General features: G+C 36.2%; 2 protein-coding genes across 2 annotated transcripts in view; both read left to right on the top strand.

Moving 5' to 3' along the window:
- The window catches only part of myo10l1 (myosin X, like 1), a 72,750-nt gene extending 59,931 nt beyond the window's left edge, over positions 1 to 12,819 (top strand). Inside the window, exons 30-40 of the mRNA XM_051896760.1 lie at positions 391 to 533; positions 987 to 1,181; positions 2,045 to 2,202; positions 2,309 to 2,432; positions 3,174 to 3,471; positions 3,572 to 3,779; positions 3,899 to 4,035; positions 4,123 to 4,246; positions 5,060 to 5,539; positions 7,575 to 7,766; positions 8,282 to 12,819. Coding sequence (XP_051752720.1) covers positions 391 to 533; positions 987 to 1,181; positions 2,045 to 2,202; positions 2,309 to 2,432; positions 3,174 to 3,471; positions 3,572 to 3,779; positions 3,899 to 4,035; positions 4,123 to 4,246; positions 5,060 to 5,539; positions 7,575 to 7,766; positions 8,282 to 8,386 — 2,164 coding nt within the window. The 3' untranslated portion in view covers positions 8,387 to 12,819. The remainder of the gene's footprint in view (positions 1 to 390; positions 534 to 986; positions 1,182 to 2,044; positions 2,203 to 2,308; positions 2,433 to 3,173; positions 3,472 to 3,571; positions 3,780 to 3,898; positions 4,036 to 4,122; positions 4,247 to 5,059; positions 5,540 to 7,574; positions 7,767 to 8,281) is intronic.
- A 662-nt stretch (positions 12,820 to 13,481) lies between these two features.
- pttg1ipa (PTTG1 interacting protein a) lies at positions 13,482 to 20,824 on the top strand. The gene is given in 8 exon segments (XM_051896758.1): positions 13,482 to 13,833; positions 14,352 to 14,404; positions 15,612 to 15,653; positions 15,655 to 15,721; positions 17,502 to 17,604; positions 17,909 to 17,974; positions 19,754 to 19,800; positions 20,120 to 20,824. Coding segments are annotated over 8 exon segments (567 nt in total). The 5' UTR covers positions 13,482 to 13,691; the 3' UTR covers positions 20,167 to 20,824.
- Positions 20,825 to 21,510: the final 686 nt, after the last annotated feature.

Genomic DNA, 21,510 nt, shown 5'->3' with positions numbered 1-21,510 from the left:
AATTTGCAGTCAGTCACTCCTTCAGTTGTTGTATTAGAAACATCGTGCAATTAATTAGTGGTAATGTAACAAAATATACTGTTATAAATGTGCACTCGATTTTTAAATTAAAAAAAAAACATTCCTAGTTTTACGATGATAATAATTGATAATAATTGTGGAAATGTGTCATCACAGTGATGCATCACGTATCATTTGTTGTTTGACTTTCTCAAAAAGCTCTTTGATGGTATCAGAACATTAATATTTTAATGCTTATGTTATGCTAGTGCCACAGAAATTACACACTACACCTTTAATCTTTGAATTTGCAGTGCTAAATATCTGAAGATATACAGGATCTAAAGTAACCATTTTCATCTGGTGCTAACACAACTTCCTTCTGAACAGGCCCAATTCATTTGTGATCATCACAGCCAATCGTGTGATCCACTGTAACTCAGACCTGCCGGAGGAAATGCATCACTGGATTAGTCTGCTGCAGAAACCTAAAGGCGACTCCAAGAGTGATGGACAGGAGTTCCTGGTTAGAGGTGTGTTATTAATCTATAACCTGTATAGCTATCAAATCATGATTTCACCACGTCATGTTCCTGGATTAACATCTTTGTTGATCCTGGAACAACATTCCAATCAACCAATCAGATTTGAGGGACAAGTTTACAGTTTATGACAAGTTTAGACTTACAACTAGGCTTAGGTGCTTCTACATCAGTGTTATTCACCTATCATTTCCCTCTGATTTTAGGGATAAGTTATGGGTAGAGAGCTTTAGGGGTAGAGATAGGGCTAAATTTTTTGACAGAAATGTTGTTCCATGATCAACAAAATATGTTGAACATGACTTACTTGGCAAAATCATGGTGACAGTGGTAGATTAGTTATATTGGGTAGTTGGCATAAAATGCCCTTGAGCGTTATTGTATAAAGGACACCATTTCTGTCAACTGTGTATCTGCGTGTCTTTGTGTCCTTTCGTGACACAGGATGGCTTCACAAGGAGATGAAGGCGGGGGCCAAAAGTTCTGCTCTCAAACTGAAAAAGCGCTGGTTTGTCTTGACTAACAACTCGCTGGACTACTACAAGTCTTCTGAACGTAATGCATCGAAGATGGGCACTCTTGTTCTGAACAGCCTGTGCTCTGTGGTCCAGCCTGAGGAGAAAAAGTTTAAAGAGACAGGTGAGTATGACTAGTTAAAGCCTGTTAAATGTATAATATGGAATCACGCCACATGTTGCTTGTATCACAGTTTGAGTAACGTATGTCACACATTTTATTCACCATAGCAGAAGCAAAAAAGAATAGTTGGGATGCATTTGCTGTATTGTTTGCAGTCTGTCATTAACAGCAATCGCAGACTGTACTTTTAAAGCTAAAAAGGCCATAAACCAACTAAATGTCCAGTATTTATTTAAATTACACTACTGTAAGAATTTGTTTAATGTTTTTGAAAGGTTTTATGCTCATTTATTTGATTAAAAATACAGTAAAAACAGTAATATTGTGAAATATTATTACAATTTAAAATAACTGTTTTATATTTAACTTTATTTTAAAAATGTAATTTATTCCTGTGATGTAAAGCTGAATTTTCAGCATCATTACTCCAGTCTTCAGTGTCACATGATCCATTAGAAATCATTTTAATATGGTGATTTGCTTTTTTTTTTTAGGGTTTTTTTGATTATTTTTGCTGTTCAAAAGAACAGCATTTAATTGAAGTAGATTTTTTTTGTAACAATGTAAAAGTCTTTGCTGCCACTTTTACACTTTTATGAATACAATTCATTTCTTTAAAAAACAAAAAGAAAGCATGAGAAAAAATTGATATAATATTGAAATCTTTAGTTATTGTACAATAAAGCAGACAAGACAGGAGTAGCGAACTTCACCTATCTTCTTTACTCACGTTCTCACATGTTATGTCTGAACACAGCGATTCAACAGTTCAGACTTCCTTTCAACAGTTCAAACAAATACGTTTTTCTTTCTATAAATGAAAAAATTCTATAAAGTGATGCTGATGTCTGATTACACTGCAGGTTATTGGAACATCATAGTTCATGGACGTAAACATTCATACCGTCTGTACACCAAAATGCTAAATGAGGCCATGCGCTGGGTGTCTGCCATTCAGGGCGTCATTGACAACAAAGTGCCCATTGAAACGCCCACCCAGCAACTCATTAGAGACATCAAGGTAATTAGTTTTAAAAACACAAGTCTGGTCTTTGTACTCAAGGTTACAATGAGTAAAACTGTTGTTTAATAAAAATGGTACATGCATTTTTCTGACATTTGTATAGGAGAACAGTGTTAACTCTGAGGCTGTGGAACAAATGTATCGAAGGAACCCAATTCTCAGATATACTCAGCACCCCTTGCATTCACCTCTTCTGCCACTGCCCTACGGAGAGGTCAGCGAAAGCCGTGAGTACCTTTCATCAGTTAAACACACAGAGCGTGACTGAAAATATTTACTACACATGCAACAGGATTTTCTGAATTGTATCTCTGTTTATTTTTGTCCTGAGTAGCCTTTTGTGTTTTTACATCACACGTGTTAAACTCAAGGCCCACCACCTCATTTCATGCGGCTCGCAAGATAATTTTATTATACTGTAATCCTGTCATATTTCCACCTCATTTCATGTAGTTAATTTCTGAAATGTATGAATAAAAACATCTTAGTTACTGCTTCCTAATCAATCAGTTAGCACTTTTTTGTGAATATTAACCTTTTCAGTGTGACATGATGAGCTTCTAAATTTAAATCTGCTCAGCACTTGTCATATATCACATCTAACATGATCATTTTAAAAGTATTTAAATCACAAAATACATTTACTTAGACATATTTGAGAATCGAAATCTCAAATCTTTTTGAGAAAACAAAGGAATAAAAATGTCAAGTAACAAGCTTGATTTGGTGCCATGGAAATAGGTAGAAATTTTTTTAGAGCAGAGAGTTCTTCATAAAAAATGTATTATTGTCATCAACCAAACCATGAGCTTTTATACCTAAAAAAAAGTTTACCTAGGCAATTGCAGTAAATAAAACTGAAGTAATGAATCTGATTTGAAGATGAAGCACAAACTTTATGTTTGTTATGTAATATAATTAAAGAAAAGAGTCATCTTACTAACAGATCTCTCTGCTTCTCTCTGCAGTGCAAAAGGAGAAGGGTTATGGAAGCCTGCAGGATGAGGCAGTGAAGATCTTTAACTCACTTCAGGAGATGGAGATCGTTTCAGACCCTGTTGCCATCATTCAGGGCATCCTGCAGACCTGCCACGATCTGCGGCCACTGAGAGACGAGGTGTACTGTCAGCTGATCAAACAGACCAATCACGTGCCCCAACCCAACAGCCCCGCAAACCGCGCACACTGGCACCTGCTCACCTGCATGAGCTGTACCTTCCTGCCCAGTCGAGCCATTCTGCGTTACCTTCGATTCCACTTGAAGAGGTAACAGAGAGGCATGCTAATTAAATAGCATCTTGGAGTCGAATGTCAAAGGTCATGTGACAAACACTGTCTTTTGGTCCCTTTTTGTGAATAATCTCAGGGTTAGAGAGCGCTACCCTGGCACTGAGATTGAGAAGTATGCCCACTTCATTGGTGAGTCCCTGAAGAAGACAAAGACCAGGGAGTATGTGCCCTCTCAGGAGGAGATCGCCGCCCTGCTGAACAGACAGGAAATGACAACTACTGTGTACTGCCATGGAGGAGGGTCTTGCAAGATATCCATCAACTCACACACCACAGCTGGAGAGGTGAGAGGAAGAGAGAGAGTTTTTTTTTTATCATTTTAACATCTCTGCTTAGAACTGTAAAATGAAATGCAGTGCAAATTAGGATGAAAGTGATCTTATTTGTGCTCGTTTGTGACAAGGTGGTGGAGAAGCTGATTCGTGGTCTGGCGATGGAAAACAGTAGGAACATGTTCTCTTTGTTTGAACACAATAAGGTGGAGAGCCGGGCCATTGAAAGCCGCGTAATTGTGGCAGATGTGCTCGCGAAGTTTGAGAGGTAATGAAAATGTGACAGTTCATATGGTGTATTTGATGACTGACTGTAAAATGACTGAGGCTCATCTGCACTGCTTTGCTCTTTCAGGTTGGCAGGTGGTGAGGATGAGGAGGAGGAAGGGCCCTGGAGGCTATATTTCAAGCTTTATTGCTTTCTTGATGTGGAAAGCATGCCCAAAGAGGGAGTGGAATTTGCCTTCATGTTTGAGCAGGTGAATTGCAAAAGTATTTCCATTATAGAGCATTCTTAGTATCGATTCACCTGATTTAAAGTCACCATGAAATCAAAATGGACAATTCTTGATTTTATGAAATATTGCAGTATTTATTATCAATACATTTTCTGTGCACATCATTCTTTTTAAAATTCATGTGCTATTGTGATCTTTAATCAAAATAACTTATCATCCCACTTGCAATAAAATCTCATCTCTTCTCTGATGACGTGTTTCCTGACGTGAGGGTAAGACAACCTGTCACTCACATGAGATTACACCAATAGCAAACCACAACCATCCAATGATCAAATCAATTCCAGATGGACAAAATCAAGTCCTGCCCTACATTTTTTTCTTGTTTGAGAAGTGTCACTCAGATATATGTCACAATAGGAAAGAAAAGACTTGCAACTTCTGTTTCATGCCGACTTTAAATGACACAGACAAACTGTCATTCACCAAGCCCTTCCTTAAAAATATCAATGAGCTTATTAATTGTTACTACTTTAGTAACTGTTTCCATCCTCTGTAATTTAAGTTTATGGAAGTCATGTGTGTTTGAATGTTTTTAAATGGAATTTTACAAAAATTATCTAGAATATGCAAAACCTTATTACCCACAACCTTTGGGTTACCAGTCTGACTCTCTAACCATTAGGCCAGAACTGCCCCCAGAACCGCCCCCAGAACTGCCCCCAGAACTGCCCCCAGAACTGCCCCCAGAACTTAGGTACTCGGGTCCGGATTTGGGCATCTCTCTGTTATAAAGTAAAAAATTTTTCTCCCTTTTTTCACCATCTCTCTTAGGCTCATGAGAGTCTCATCAGTGGTCATTTCCCAGCCTCAGAGGAAACCCTTCAGCACTTAGCAGCCCTGCGACTGCAGTACATCCACGGTGATGTGGCCCGTACGCCCTGGAGCCTGAGCAGTGTGTACCCCGTTGGACGACTCCGTACACGCATCTTCCAGTCCACTAAAGCAGGGGGTGCCGGAGTACCCGGGGCTGGTATAGTAGGGCCAGGAGGTCACACTTTGGAACGCCGGAAGACCAACTTCCTGGACGGGACGCTGAGACGCAGCTTTAAGACGGGATCGCTGAAGAAACAGCGTGTGGAGGAGGAACAGATGCTGGAGATGTTTGTAAAGGAGGAGATGTCAGCCACACTGACCAGCGTGTTGGAGAAATGGAGCCGTCTACAGGGCATGCCTCAGCACCAGGCCATGCTCAGTTACATGACCGTCATCAAAGAGTGGCCGGGATATGGGTCTACACTGTTTGATGTGGAGGTGTGAATCATTTCTTTAAGGCTCAAAGCATTCCTACTTATTTTATTTTTATTATTATTTAGTATCAGGGCTATAACTACCATGTACACTGTAGGCCCACCATAGGGGTGATGTGTAGGGTTGAGGGACAGATGTGTCATCCAATTGTGTTCAACAAATATTGACTGCTACCCTCTATCCTAAATATGAGGATAAAGCCTTGTAAGGTAGCAATATTTATCACTACTAACCCTAAGCTTAACCTCAAAATGATACATTATTTCAAACATGACACAGTACACTTGAAATTCATATATCTATCATTAAAATAGATGTCTGATTAAATTCTGGTCGCATGACCCAATTTCAGTGTTAATACTCAATGACATTTCTCTTTCAAGACAAGTTTTGTGCCAATCTTGTTCTTGGAGGTTGAAGATTAGTGCTGCAAAGAAGGCTTATAATGTCCTTGTTGTGGCAAAAAATCAACACTGACTTTCACTGCATAAGAGACAAACACATCCAATTGTCTTTGGAAAGTTTTATTTCTTGCAAGAAAGGTCAGACAGTCATACAGAAACACAAGTAGCTGCAGAGTGTAAGACAAAGAATGAAAGCTTCCCCTCACTTTTATATCTCTAACCTCCAAGGCTGAAGCCTCTGTCCTTTTACCATATTAGGAACATGTTTACCACTTCAGTGTTTTTCCACTTGTCACCCAAAGAATGCATACTTAAACACTTCTGAGAAAAACAAAATCATTTAACCATAAGCATATAAGTAAAATCATATGGAAATTATACAGAAACTCAAAATTTCCCCCACATCCTTATCTAGCAAGTATCATGCATCATAAGACATATGACGTTCTTGTGCTTAGTGACTAGGATGATCATTTTTCTTTAAAAATTGATCAATCAATATGATTAAGAGAGTTATGAGAGAAACACTGAACTTGAGAAGGCAGTGAAAGGATATATATATATATATATATATATATATATATATATATAGTGACAACTCTCAGAGTAGTTTTGGCACGTTAATTAATATAGATAAGGCAATGTTAATATATTTGATCTTGGCAGACTAGGGCTGAATCCAAAATCACCCCCTAAACCCTCTATCACTATTCCCTACATTAGTCCACTAATACAGTTCACTTGAAGGAGTGAATGAAAACGAGGGAGCGAATCCGGACAGCCGCTGAGTGTACATCGGCTATACACTCATTATTGCGGTGCAATGTGGGATAGAATGAGCTCACTCGATAACGTCGACTTTGATTTCTGACACCACTACAAATGACTGTCCCCTCAAATAATGCCCTATTTGAGGGTATAGGGGGCGATTTCAGATTCAGCCTAGATCTGCTACCCACTGCGAGCATGTAAGATGTGCTGCTACTGCATAAATAGACATACATAAATCCCGTAGCAGATCTAGGCAGGTGGAGCTGGGGAGGTAGAAGGTTTCAGAAGAGCTCGCTGCAGGACTAGCCAACAGCGAACACTGAACCAGACTATTTAAATGTTGAGCAAGCAATCTCATTGGCTGCGAGATCAGCAGAGGCCAATCAGCTTGTGCCATATGGTAACGTGTGATTGCTCACAGATTGCATGTAAGGACCTCAGCCTGCCCTACGCCATCTAGAGTTTCATGACTGAATTAGAAATATAGAAATATACTCAAATTGAAAGTGACTTTTATCTTTTTATTATAATCCTTCAACCTGTCAGCCAACTTTACCAGAAAAAATCATGTTGATTGACCAACTTCAACAGTTAAATTTTGCGACTGAACAGCAACCAGACAAGCACTAAGCATCATAAACCGTAAGCCTAGTTAGGGTTAGGGTTTACGCATAATCCATCATAAGCCTAGATTCATGAAATTCAGACTGGTCTGAGCTGCTTTTTCAGCAGGGATATTTTCAGATCTTCCACTATTATGAGAGTAGTCAGTAAGGCAGTGTTACAGTAAGTCTCAGTGTTTAGCCACTGATGTTAATTGACATTAATTACATGTGTTTGTGTTTTTATATATCTGTCTGCAGTGTAAGGAGGGTGGCTTCCCTCATGATCTGTGGCTGGGCGTCAGTGCTGAAAACGTCTCTGTGTACAAACGGGGCGAACCCAAACCACTGGAAACTTTCCAGTATGAGCACATCGTTTTCTTCGGAGCACCTCAGCCCAGCACATACAAAATCATTGTTGATGAAAGGGAGATGTTCTTCGAGACGTCTCAGGTAACAAACTTCTGCGTCTCTGTTATTAGTGCGGAAATGTTGTTAAATTGCTTGTTTAAAAGCTTTAGGAGCATTTAAAGGGTTAGTTCACCCAAAAATGAAAATTCTGACATTAATTACTCACCCTCATGTCATTCCACACCCGTAAGACTGCAGTGTATAAATTAAGATATTTATACACTGCAGTCAAGTCGACTTTTTTTAACAATGTCTTTAGTACCTTTCTGGACCTTGAAAGTGGTAGTTATATTGCTGTCTATGGATGAGTCATATACCTCTCGGATTTCATCAAAAATATCTTAATTTGTGTTTAAGAAGATGAACGAAGGTCTTACAGGTTTGGAACGACAAGAGGGTGATGACAGAATTTTCATTTTTGGGTGAACAAACCCTTTAAATCTTTGAATTTAGTTCTTCGGATTTAGTTACTACATTCCCTTAGAAGTAGTTTTTAAAGGATTAGCATGTGATTTTTATCTAGTGATTAACCAGTGTGTTTTGTTTTGTGCTTTAAGGTGGGTGAAATCACTAAGATCATGAAGGCGTACATCAACATGATCGTCAAAAAGCGCTGCAGTATCATGTCCATCACCAGCAACAGCAGCACCTGGATGAGGTGATCGACACCAACCAGAGCCCAAAAGTGTCCTGCAAGTGAGGTATACTACTGACTGTTGATGATTGGAGAAAGAGAAGGAGAGCAGAGAAGAAACTGAGACTTCACCTCGCCAACTATTTTAACTTAACCTACTACAATCCTGTCTGACCTGTCCTAAATACAACAGCACACATATTTATTTGGACCAATTTCACCTTTACGAAGCACAACAAAGCCTGGTAACCTGCTCACTGTTCCCATCCCTCACTGCCAGCACTCTGACTTATGACCAAACTTATTTATTTCCTTGTCTCCTCTTCTCCATTTTGTTCCCTTCTCTCTATCCTCAGTTTTTAGTCAGTGATGTTGTACCTATCCGCCATCCACCTACAACTCCATTTACTGGTAGTTTTACTGAGGTGTGTATATTGTGCTTGTGTGTGAGATCAAAGTTTACACATACACACACACACACAGGTGTTTGCTTTGTGGAGCACATACATTTTGTAAAGCCATGACTGCTGGAGGCCATTCAGAGAGCAACAAGGAGGAGAAAGCTATGCGTTAACATTCTCATTCATCTCAATGGCAGCTGCTAGGCTGGCGCAGGACCCCCCAGAAGTATGCGATTTGAATTCTGCCATCAGTTTCACATACATATTTTTTTGAGCCAATCACCTGAGCCATAAATACCATGTGACTTATCACTCTCTGGAGCTGCAGAAAAATGACGTCATGGCAGCACTGATTGGCTGATGGTGCCACAAGGAACTTGCAGTCGTTTCAAAAAAATTAGTCACTGATAAAACATCTACTATAATATTATATGTTGCTTCCAAAAATGTGTAGTTACGACCAGCAAGGGGCCACCTGGAGTCAGTCAGCCAATCAGATCACAGTATATCTGGGGGCCGGCAGTATGTTGATATCAGCAGTGTGACTGTTCACACATCAACTCATATTTCATACATTATCAATGCAACAAATGTCCTATTTTGTATTAAATGCCAGAGTCTATAAATACATATGCTAAAGTGTTACATTTGATACTGTGTCTAAAATTATTTGTATTTACAGTAATTGCAATGTTTCCTTTTTTTGTTATTTTGCCAGTTATACAAAGCTTGTGTATAACTTTAACTGTACCAATGCACAAAAGCATTGTGACCAGTTTGGTGATTGAGAGTGTTCAACAAAAAAGTGTGCAGGTCCCAGGCGCCTCTATTTGCTATTACAGAAATCGGATATTGGTTATTAAGTGTTATGCAAGTAGAACCAGGTCTGCCCAATGCAAGCAATGAAGAGGCCGTCATTAGACAAGTATTAATCTAGCAGTCAAGATTCAATAAGCATGTACTTGTACTGTTTCAATGTGTATACGTAACATTCATTTTGCAACATTATACTTATCCACTGATTTTTTTAGAGCCTGTTCCACTAAGACATTTTGCAGTATTGATGCAAAAATGATGAGCCCACTGTATGCCAAAAATTACATAATGCAAAGCTAAAGATCTTATTTACATATATTAATATTCATAAGTTTGGGGTCAGTAATATATACATTTTTTGAAAGTAATGAATACTTCTATTCAGATGCATTAAATTGATCAAAAGCGACAGTAGAGTCAATAAGTGTTACAAAAATTTATATTTCAAGTAAATGCTGTTCTTTTAGATTTAATCAGCATTGGCAGCGCGATTTATTGTAATGCTTTTGTTCTCAGTTGGTCAGAACAAAAGTGGCAGACATGTTACTTGTTCAGACGACATTTTCCGGTGAAAATTCTTATTTTGGTCATACTTCCAAGACGTAGAATCTGTGATTTTGAAGTACAGTATCCACACCAACGTGGTGACTGACAGCAAACATTAGATTCATCCGCGCTGAAGAGCCGTGCTGATGCACAACCCACGTAATGATGATAATTCTGCAAATAACTGCAATTGCAGGTTTCAAACAGAGATGGTGACAAAGCGGCAAAACGTACGGACTGCAGCTTTAAAAAAAATTTATAAGGTGTTAATATTTTTTCCACAAAAATATTTTAGACATTGATAATAAGTATTTCCTGAGCACCAAATCAACATATTGCTGCTGAAATTTCAACTGTATATTAAAGGAACACCACTTTTTTTGAAAATATTTTTAAATATCATTTTCCAACTCCCCTAGTATTAAACAGTTGAGTTTTACCGTTTTCAAATCCATTCAGCCGACCCCTTTTAGCATAGCTTAGCATAGTTCATTGAATCTGATTAGACCGTTAGCATCTCGCTCAAAAATGACCAAAGAGGTCTAACGGTCTAATCAGATTCAATGAACTATGCTAAGCTATGCTAAAAGTGGTTCCGCCAGACCCGGAGATCGGCTGAATGGATTCGAAAATAGTAAAACTCTAGGGGAGTTGGAAAATGAGCCTATTTTCAAAAAAAAAAAAAGTGGAGTGTTCTTTTAAAATAGAAAATATTTCTTTTATATTGTAATTGTATTTCACAATATTACTGTTTTACTGTATTTTTTGATTAAATAAACGCAGCCTAGGTGAGCACAAGAGATGCTTTCAAAAATCGTACCGACCCCAAACTTTTGAACAGAATGTATAGTCCTTGCGTATTGAAATCTCATAAAATTGTAGAATATGTTTCATTATATTTGACCACAGAATAACCAGCACAAACTGAATCAAGCGGGTCTTTGAATCCTGAAAACGCTTTAAGTTCTCCAGGCGTATATAAAACATTTTAGGATGTAGGTATAGTGTGCAGGCATCGACATTACACCAATTTTCTGGACTGTGAAAGCCTCATGTTCTTTAAAGTGCATCTTGACCATCTCGTAGGTAATGTAGATGCATATCTGTTCCCTCAAATCACAGGTGAAGTGACCATCTTGTCTTTACAAGAACTGCCTGAGTCAGCCTGACAAATGACCCTGAACATCTCATTTTACATCACATTCTTGAATATCTTTGCTCTGATTACAATTTTATTTTGCTTTCTGGCATTTTATCATGGCCAAAGCAGCCTTTTTATGTTTCATCTGGCATTCTTATTAAGGTTCATTCATTCCAGAGAGATGACAGACAAAAGACTTACAAACACAACAAGGGCATCATCCACTGACTCTCGGTTAACACAGAATAAGTCTGAGTATGCCTGTTGTTTTTCTTTTTATGTGAGTATAATCCTGAAGTAAACTGCGACAGTACCTGTGTAATTTTGCTGTTTGATATGCAACTATATTTGTCAGTGTAATGCAAGTTCTTTTGTGAATGTGTGTACTGTATGTCTGAATTTAACCATGAATTGAAACAAGGATAATGATGATGGAATATGATGAAGATGTTTAGGGAGCTATGTGTATGGGTATTTCTATTACAATATTGTTATGTTATATTCATGAAACCGAATGGGAAGGGGCGGGTGAGGGTTTGCTGTATTTATCTGTTATAGTGTTATAGTTGATAATTGGAGAAATGAAGGAGCAGGGGTCTCCCTTTCATGCTGATCCTTCTAGATTCAACACATCCTAATCTATTGAGGTTCGGATCAGCATTAAAGGGCAGCTTCTGCCGACACTGGTGAATTGTGTGAGCACTGTGAGGAAATGGATAGAGGAGATTTGTCATGAATAAGTGGAAAAGATTTGAATTTCTTGTGACGGTGTGTTGGTGCACCCAGCTAACAAAAATATGTTCTAAGAACGTTTTGCTAACGTTCCTGTTAAATTATGAAAACCGTATTTCTGAATGTTCTCAGAACATGTGTTCATTTTGCAAGCATTATGGGAACATTACTAAAAATAGTACTAAGTAGTAACGTTCAAAAACGTTAGACGACCGTCCAAGAAAAAGTTACAGAAAACGTTCCATGAATTAGCCTATGTATAAATAACATTTTTGTGCAAATGTTTTGATAACGTTAATAAAGACTAGATAAACAGAACGAAAATTGTATTAACATTTCTAGAAAAACGTTTGTTCATAACTTTGAGAGAACCTTGCCAGAACATTCTCAGAACGTTCCTTGTTAGCTGGGCATTATGTGTTGATGTTGTTGTGTGTTAAGAGGAGGTGGTGTTTCAAAGTCAGAGCAGCCGAGAAGACTCAGGTGCTAGCTTACACTCTGCCTCATTATACACACATATTAACACACACATGATCATAGACATATACTCACACACACACAAATCAACATAAAACATGCACACACACAGACATAGCACGGTTGGTTCTGTCTCTCACGCATTCACACTGGGGTCCTTGCTCAGCTGCAGGCAGCCAGTACAAGGCCTGAATGTAATTTCCTCATTGCCATTGTTATAATACTATAAATTATAGCTTACTCGAGAAAAAAAAAGAATAATTGTGCTTGTTGAAATATTGAGAGAGAAAAAAAAGTTTTCTTTTGTAACTGGCTTTACAAAATGCTTTAATAAATTATTGTAATTTATCGCAAGTAGTTGTTTCATTTGTAGGCTGTATTTAATATCCTACATGTAGCTGAATATAATTTGCTCAGAAATCTCTACAACTTTTTGTGGTGTTTTATTTGTCATCCTCCAGAGGGTGCCAAAACATCTGGTTACGCTTTATAATAACATTAAGAAATACAATGCTTAGTAGATCATTAGTTCATGTACAAATAATTAAAATTATTAAAATGTATAGGCTATTACTTTTAATTTAATGTTGACGTTATTCTTTATTTAATATTTAAGGATACTTAAGTAACATACATAGAATACCAGCACAGAGTAACTTCTTGTTGTATACATGCATACAAAAATAAAAAAGACAGTTTATGGGGTATTATGGAAGGAAACATAGTCTATTGGCTTTTTTATTATTAATAAAAATAAAAACTTAAAACACTTTTCAAACTTGGGTATTACATTTTTGCTTGTGAACATTAAGATAACAAAATAAAGTGTGACAGCCTATTCAGTCTTAGTTTCCAATACGTGAAATTATAAAGGCGTGTTGCTGAATAATCATGAGCAGACTTTCCCCATTGGAGGATTACAGCGCGACGTCACGGACCACTTAATATTCATACGTCAAGCCATCGCCATTGGAACATTACTAAGTAGCTTTTGTATTATGTACTTAATATTAATAAAGCACGCCTTCGCCTAGGTAGGTATTGTAATGTAACCTCCTAAAAGTTGTTTTGCAAGGTGAAAGGGAAACACGACTACAAAACCTGTTTCCACCTTATGAAAGTGTCAGCGCTGAGGTTTAAAGGGAGATATTTGCAGGCAAAATATATTACAAACAAACAGAGGAGTTCATTGAAGTATTTGTTCATTTAAAGAAGAGAACATGAATTGTATTCCTCTCGTCCTGCTTCTCTTTGGTTTGAGTTCTACACTGGCACAGAATTCTACAGCATCACCTAATACTACAACATCTTCAAGTACAGCAACATCGACTACAACACCACCGGCTACACCCCCACGTCCAAGTAAGGCAAATGTTACAATCTCAATTTTGGATTCAAAAAATTAGGTTCAATGTTTTGTTACAGTTATAGATCCTCTATTTCACTGTTGTTGAATTTACATACAAACTTTCAAACTTCATCTCTAACTATGATCTCAGTCTAACAAGAGAGTTTTGCTTAATTAAATTTAAAAATGTCCTGTGATTACAATAACCACATTTTTGCTATTGAAACTAAATAATCAAATATATATATATATATATATATATATATATATATATATAGAAAAGAAAGAAAAAGTAAAATGTAGTACTAGTAACTGCCTGATTTCCCAAGCTGCTTTGGTTAGGTTTCATAACTAGGGATGGCCAAGGCAACCAATGTCTCATAGGGTCTAATTGTTGCCTAATATATTGAGTCAGGTGCTAGAGACGTTACTGTGGTTAACACATAATCATGCTCTTAAAGTTTAACCCCACAACTCTAACCTCAGTTGATTTCTACATTAACTAATGTGTTTTCTCTTCTTACTTTTCTAGGTTGTGAGAGCAAGACTGGTACAAGCTGTGAGGAATGCTTGGAAAATGTGGAAGTGAGTTTAGATAAAATTTTGTCTCTCTCAGTAAAGTTTGATATTATTGTCCTTTACTTTATAGTGCACAAAGCAGACTGGCCTGTCTTACTCACTCTATGTTCACTCTGTTTACTTACGACACACACATATGGGTGGGTGAAAACATGTTACAGTAAGAAGCAGGGAGATTTGACCTGTATAAATGGGATCTGATGAGAACCAAAAACATGGGAAAACATATGAGATGAGAGGGAGAATATAAGAGTGACAAGGAAATAATGAACTCAGTGAGCAACTGGAATGGCTGGATTTTTTTTTACACTTATCAGATTTTCACTTACCTCACCTGTGGAACAGGTTTGGTCTGTTCTGGATGTTTACAGTTTTGTGCCCTTTCTTAGAGCTCAGTCACTTGAGAGATCCTGTGCACTTCCCTTCCAAAGTCAGTCACGCATATTCGAAGAACACCCGTATTCAGGTCGGCCTTTTATTTAGTGGTGTTTGCTAATCCCCAGCTTACAAAAATATGTTGTAAGAACGTTTTGGTAATGTTCCAATTAAGTTGTGAAAATGTTATTTCTGAATGTTCTCTGAACGTTCAAAACATCCAGATTTTTAAATGTTTTTAAAAAACCATTATGAAAACATTCCATTTTATCATTCTGTGAACATTCTGGGAATGTTACTTTTGAATGTTCTCCTAAGTAGTAACTAAATAGTAGTAACTAGTACTAAAATGTTTCAGGAAAAAAAGGCTGTATAAACAATGTATAAATAACATTTTTGTAGAAGAGATGTGCTAATACTTTTCTAAGCAATCAGAGTTACAATTTTCACCAGGCAGAAAATAATTCCATAGGCTAAAACTTTATATTTTAAACTAGTTCTGATGTGTTTACCATTAAGGCATTTGAGTCGTTAGTATCTGTTTTTAGCTGTAGAATTCAGGATGTAGCTGTGTGACGCTGACATTCCATATTTATTAAACAAACCTCTGACATACCACAGACAAGCACACACAGCTGTTCTCACAGTCGCTGACGTGTGCGTCAGTATCAACGTTTCCATCAGCGTCAATGCGGATGTCATTGCCATCATCATCAGCAGCATTATTGCTGTCACTATCTGCAGCCCTAAATTCAGGGAACAAAATATATTGAGCTTTGAATCTTACCTCAGTGGATGCATGCATATAACAATATTAGTTTTCAATCTGTTTTTTCAGTGTCTGTGGTGCATCCCGACTAAAAAGTGTATAACATACCCAGGCCAAAACCATCCTGCCCCCCCATTCCCTCTGCCCACTGAATGATGCTCGATGGGGCCTTTGCACAAGTAAGAAATGTTTTTAAATTTCTTCCACTTATTTTTCTATGTTTATTTATGTTTCCTATGAATCTATCCTCCTTTGCGCTCTCGGTTTTCATTTATTTTCTTAAAAAAAACTTCTCAAATACCTACATAAATATAGAGCGGTGAAGGGATGACGTCAAAACCCAGAAGACAAATTCGACACTGGTTCCCTCAAGATTTTCCTATGGGTTTTTATAATGGGGTTTTTCAATTTCTGAGTGAAATAAGGACTGTGGTAAACGTAACATGACGATACTTTAATGTTTTGCTCTACAACCTAAATTACACACCCATATCGAAAACTCGAATTTTGAAGATGTCGTTTATTTTTTAAAAACATATGTTTCTAATAGGTAACTAGATAAGAACGTTTGGGGTGTGACTGTGAGTGTGTGTAGTTTACATCGTCAAGCAAAAGTTTAAGTATCGTTAAGTTATGTTTTCCACAGACCTTATTTTACTCATAAATTGAAAAAGCCCATTATAAAAATAGGAAAATCTCAAGGAAAATCCATAGGAAAATCTCGAGGGAACCAGTGGTGAATTAGTCTTCAGGTTTTGACATCATCCTTGAGAACCGAACAATTTTTTTAACCATTATTCACAATTTTTGAGTTAAATGATTCAGTTATTTAATATTGGATCTTCAGATAAATAGCATTATTGTAACTTATTTCATGGATTCATTCTCAGATGAGAATGTGGATCTTAACAAATAGAAATAGCCCAAAACATAGATAAAAATAAAGGTGACCATTTAAATAAAAAAACAACTTTGCATAAATAACAATAGTAATAATAATTACACAAAAGCACCATATCAGTTATCGTATGGGCAATCAAGACAACTTTCTAATTGTAATTTTCTCATTCAAATTCTATACAAGTCTAATGCTTAAATTAGCTTACATAATATATTAGCTTATATATATATATATATACTATAGATAAGCTAAGTATATATATAAGATAAAAATATACAGTCAAACCAAAATTTATTCAGACACCTTGAACATTTCATTCATTAATACAGTTTATTCACTATAGTTTAAAAATTTGGTAATAAAATATGACAAGATCTCAGAGTTAAACTGTGTCAGAAAACAGTTCATCTTAATTATGTCAGATAACACTTAAGCAAAACATGTTCAGATCAAAGTGTCTGAATAATTTTTGGTCCCAAATTTTTTATCAATTTTACTGGTGGTCCACTGTATGAAGAATTTTTGGGTATAATATGTCACAGTTTATTTTGCTATCCTCACTTACATAAATGAACTATAGTTTCCTGCACCCACTAGTAAAAAAATATCAAAAATATATAAAAAAAATGTCTGAATAATTTTTGGTTTGACTGTATATATATATATAAAATCGATAACAGAATTTCAATATTGTTGCATCCCTAAATATTATTCTTAAAGTTAACATAGTTTAATAATATAAAAAATAATAATTTTTTGTCATTTTTGTGTCAAAAAACAGAAATAAAACAATTATAAAAAAAAAAAAAAAACGTTTAAGCATATTGGTAATCAGGCACTTAAACATCCTTAAAAATGGTAGCAGTCATAAACAAGCCATATCAGGAGGACTATCTCTAGTCCTTTCTCTAGCCCAAATTCATCAGAACTACAGTAACTACAGTACTTAATTAATATTACTATAATCATATGTGCTTGCCATTAATGTTATATGAGTTGTAACTGCATCCCCTTAAGAGATCATTTTTTGACACTTTCTGTTTTTTTGTGATATTCAGTAAACTTCCAGATTTTGATCATTACAATGTCAGTGGCTGGAGCGCTCCTCATCATTGGTATTCTGGTGTGTATATTCTGTTGCTGCAAGTGTGAGAACGCTGGGTAAGTCTGAGATGTGTCTGACCTATTGTATATCACATGGCCTTTTATAACATTGTTGGCTGACAAATGAGTCACACCCTCCATTTTGCTGTCTTAAATACTATGGGGAGCTGATGTCACCTCAGCTGCCTCAGGCTGTAATTACATTTAGTAGCATAAATGTTTACTTCAAATGTGAATATTGATCAACCTTTCTGAATCTCTGTGAAATGGTCAAATGGTAGAGAACCAAGAGAGCTCAAGATCATATAAGGAAGGCTCAACAACTTAACTTGCTCAACCTAGGAAACTTTGTCTTTCACAGATCTGCTCGATTTGACAACAGGATGAACCGGAAGCAAGACAAGAGGAAAACGAAACAAGAGGAGAGGTAAGAAATTAACATTTTAATATTCAAAATAGAGATGACAGTAGGAGATACGAGACATTTTATATAACCAGTTTTAAGGGGAATAGTGGACATTTTCATTAAAGGGTTAGTTCACCCAAAAGTGAAAATTATCCCATGATTTACTCACCCTCAAGCCATCCTAGGTGTATATGACTATCTTCTTTCAGACAAACACAATCGGAGATATATTTAAAAATATCCAGGTTCTACCAAGCTTTATAATAGTTGTGAATGGGGAGCCACATTTTGAAGCAAAAATAAAATGCATCCATCCATAATAAAAGTAATCCATACGGCTCCAGGGGGTTAATAAAGGCCTTCTGAAGTGAAGCAATGGGATTTTGTAAGAAAAATATCCATATTTAAAACTTTATTAACTATAATAACTAGCTTCCGACAGATGGCCGTACGCATCGATTTGCAGCGGAAGAGCAACCTCTAACCCGATGCAATGGTGAACGTGGAAGTGCAGAGGATAGAGCAAAACAAAACATCGGACACGAATTAGAGATTTTAAAGAGAAATGTTGGAGGATTTTGATATAAGAGAAGAAGAGCTTGAGTTGCACAGCCCTATTTGTTTAAACCACGAGAGGCATCTAAGCTTACTCTACTCCTACATCCTGTGTCATACATCGTGTCAGGGGTTACTCTTTTGGCGCAAGTCGACTTGTGCAGTGTGCGTATGGTCGTGTATGCATGTGGCCCCCCATTAACAGCCATTATAAAGCTGGGTAGAGCCAGGATATTTTTAAAAATATCTCTGATTGTATTCATATGAAAGAAGATAGTCATATACACCTAGGATGGCTTGAGGGTGAGTAAATCATGGGATAATTTTCATTTTTGGGTGAACTATCCCTTTAAGTACCACTACTTTTTATCGAACGTCTGCTTTCTACATCCATACATATACAGAGACCACTGCAAAATGAGCAGTTTTTCTGGATTTACTATTTATGTGCATGTGTTTGAGAAAAAGGCCTAGGTTAATACAAACAAAACAAGTTTGTATTCACTTTTAAACAACACGATACTAATGTTTTAACTTAGGAGGAGTTCAGAAATCAATATTTGGTGGAATAACCCTAATTTCCAATCATAGCTTTCATGCGTCTGATGGTCACAAGCCATCAAACAAAGCCAAGCTTGCTTGAATTTTTGCAGCATGAGTGGCATAAAGTCACTCAACAGCTATGTGAAAGACTGGTAGAGAGCCTGACAAGACATGAAAACTGTGATTAGAAATGAGGGTTATTCTGCCAAATATTGATTTCTGAACTCTTCCCAAGTTAAAACATTAGTATTGTGTTGTTTAAAATTTAATATAAACATGTTTTCTTGCATTATTTGAGGTTTGAAAACATGGCATAATTTTTTTATTTTGACCTGTTGTCATTTTCTGCAAATAAATGCTCTAAATGACAATGTTTTTACTTTAAATGTGGAAGAAATGTTGTCAGTAGTTTGTAAAATAAAACTAAAATATACATTTTACTCAAACACATACTTAAAAGTAGTAAATCCAGAGAAATTGCTAATTTTGCAGTGGTCTCTTAATTTTTCAAGAGCTGTATATGCACATGCAGATTCATTATGACAAACAAAAGATAATATGTTATGAGGAACTTAGACGTGACAAAAGGTGTTCTATAAGAAACCTGTTTTACAGCTGTAACGGCTATTAATCATCAACATACCTTAAGGGTGTGCGTGTGATTTCACAAGGAATTTATGTTCTTGTGTTCTTCTGCCACAGAAAAGCTGAGATGAAGATTAGACACGATGAGATCCGTCAAAAATATGGTGAGTCAACAATTCCCTCGTCTCAGAAACTGCATAAATAAGTGAATTTGAACAGGTTATTATGCTGGCAGTGCGTGAAAAATAAATCAAAACTGTCAATCATTGTGAAGGTAAGGAGCATGTGACAGTGTTTTAAAAATAGGTTTAGCCTAGTGTTTTGGAATGTTTTCATGACTAGTCAAATATTCATGCTTTTAAGAAGGTGTGCTCCCTCTAGTGGTGGTAATGCAACTTGTTCTCTTGTATTTGGCCTTTATTTTAAGAAAAAAAATGTTGCTATATATTTGATTAATGTGTTTTTTCTGTCTCTCTGTATCAGGTCTCAGCAGGGCAAGTCCTTATGCCAAATTTGAAAATCCCAGCTAAAATGATGGATGCATTATGTTATAGATGAACACTGCAACAATCTGCTGTCTATGCCAACATTATTAAAATGGATAAATGGAAGAATGAGATTCCACTGTGATCAAAATGATGAATTCAACCTAAGTCCATTTATGTTAATTTATTTTATTTTCTACAATTTTCCACATGGGCTAAGCCTTTTCAATCTCCTGTAATATATAATGTCTAAAATCATTTTGCTTTTTCCACTCATTAATTAAAACAGCTTTTTAAGTATTATTATATTTGTACAAATGTTCATTTGTATATTTCTGTTCTTGTCAGAAACGATAAGATTAAAGTGCTGACACAGGACACATTCCATAAGCACTAAATGGGTCAGGACTTTGCACATCATATTCTCATGCTGATTAGGCCATTTAGTGACTGTTAAAAAACTGCCCCATCATAATATGAAAGTATTTGCAAATTACCCTGTAAAGAATTCACTGAAACCTAAACGATTCTTTGTAAATATACATCAATATATGAAGTCAATTTTGAAACACTGTTCTGCTAGGTTTGTCCATGTCTATTTTCCATAGTCTGACTTTTTTAGAATACTTAATAAATGCTTGCTTATGTAATGTACTGATTTTTTGAATAAAATAATTATTAATAAAAAAAAAAATAATTAAAAGTTGCTTGCCTGTTTTGCCTTAAATCTAATAAAAAATGTTTTTTTTCCTAACAAATGTTCAATTTATGTTTTGGTCAAGTGTTAAATGTTCAAATGTTGATCATCTATCTTGGGATATAAGCTGTATTTTATTATTATTATTATTATTATTATTTAATTCACTTTCTATTGAGTCTACAAACCCTTTGCCAAAATTTGTGCCAATATAGTATATATTTTTAATCAATTAACAATAAATACACACTTAAGTCAATACAATTTGACAAAATCTATAAAAAAAAAAAAAAAAAAAAAAACATTACTAAACCCAATTTGTAATACAAAAACTACACCAGAATGGGTATCAGGGCTGCAAATGTGTCTCTCAGTAGGGGGTGGCAAGTTTGTAGTCAATGATAAACATATATATTGTTTGTAACAGAAACTGATGAATGCAATCGCAACCATAACATAATTTGTGTAAAAATTTAGAAAACTAGATAAGGTTTTTGGGTTGGATACAGCTAAATATTACATTTGTGACTTTTCTCTGACCGCATGCTAATAAAATATACATTAGACACAAAGGACAACGGCATTTAGGCCGAGCCGGCATTTTGACACGTGACCTGAGAATTCTTGTGTAATATCAAAAGGCATTTACAACCTTGTTTTGTCTATGCTTACAACCTTGCTGTCTCTCTTAT

The sequence above is a fragment of the Ctenopharyngodon idella genome, chromosome 6 (assembly GCF_019924925.1).
Source record: "Ctenopharyngodon idella isolate HZGC_01 chromosome 6, HZGC01, whole genome shotgun sequence".
Taxonomy (NCBI): domain Eukaryota; kingdom Metazoa; phylum Chordata; class Actinopteri; order Cypriniformes; family Xenocyprididae; genus Ctenopharyngodon; species Ctenopharyngodon idella.
This window is presented reverse-complemented; position numbering and strand designations above follow the sequence as displayed.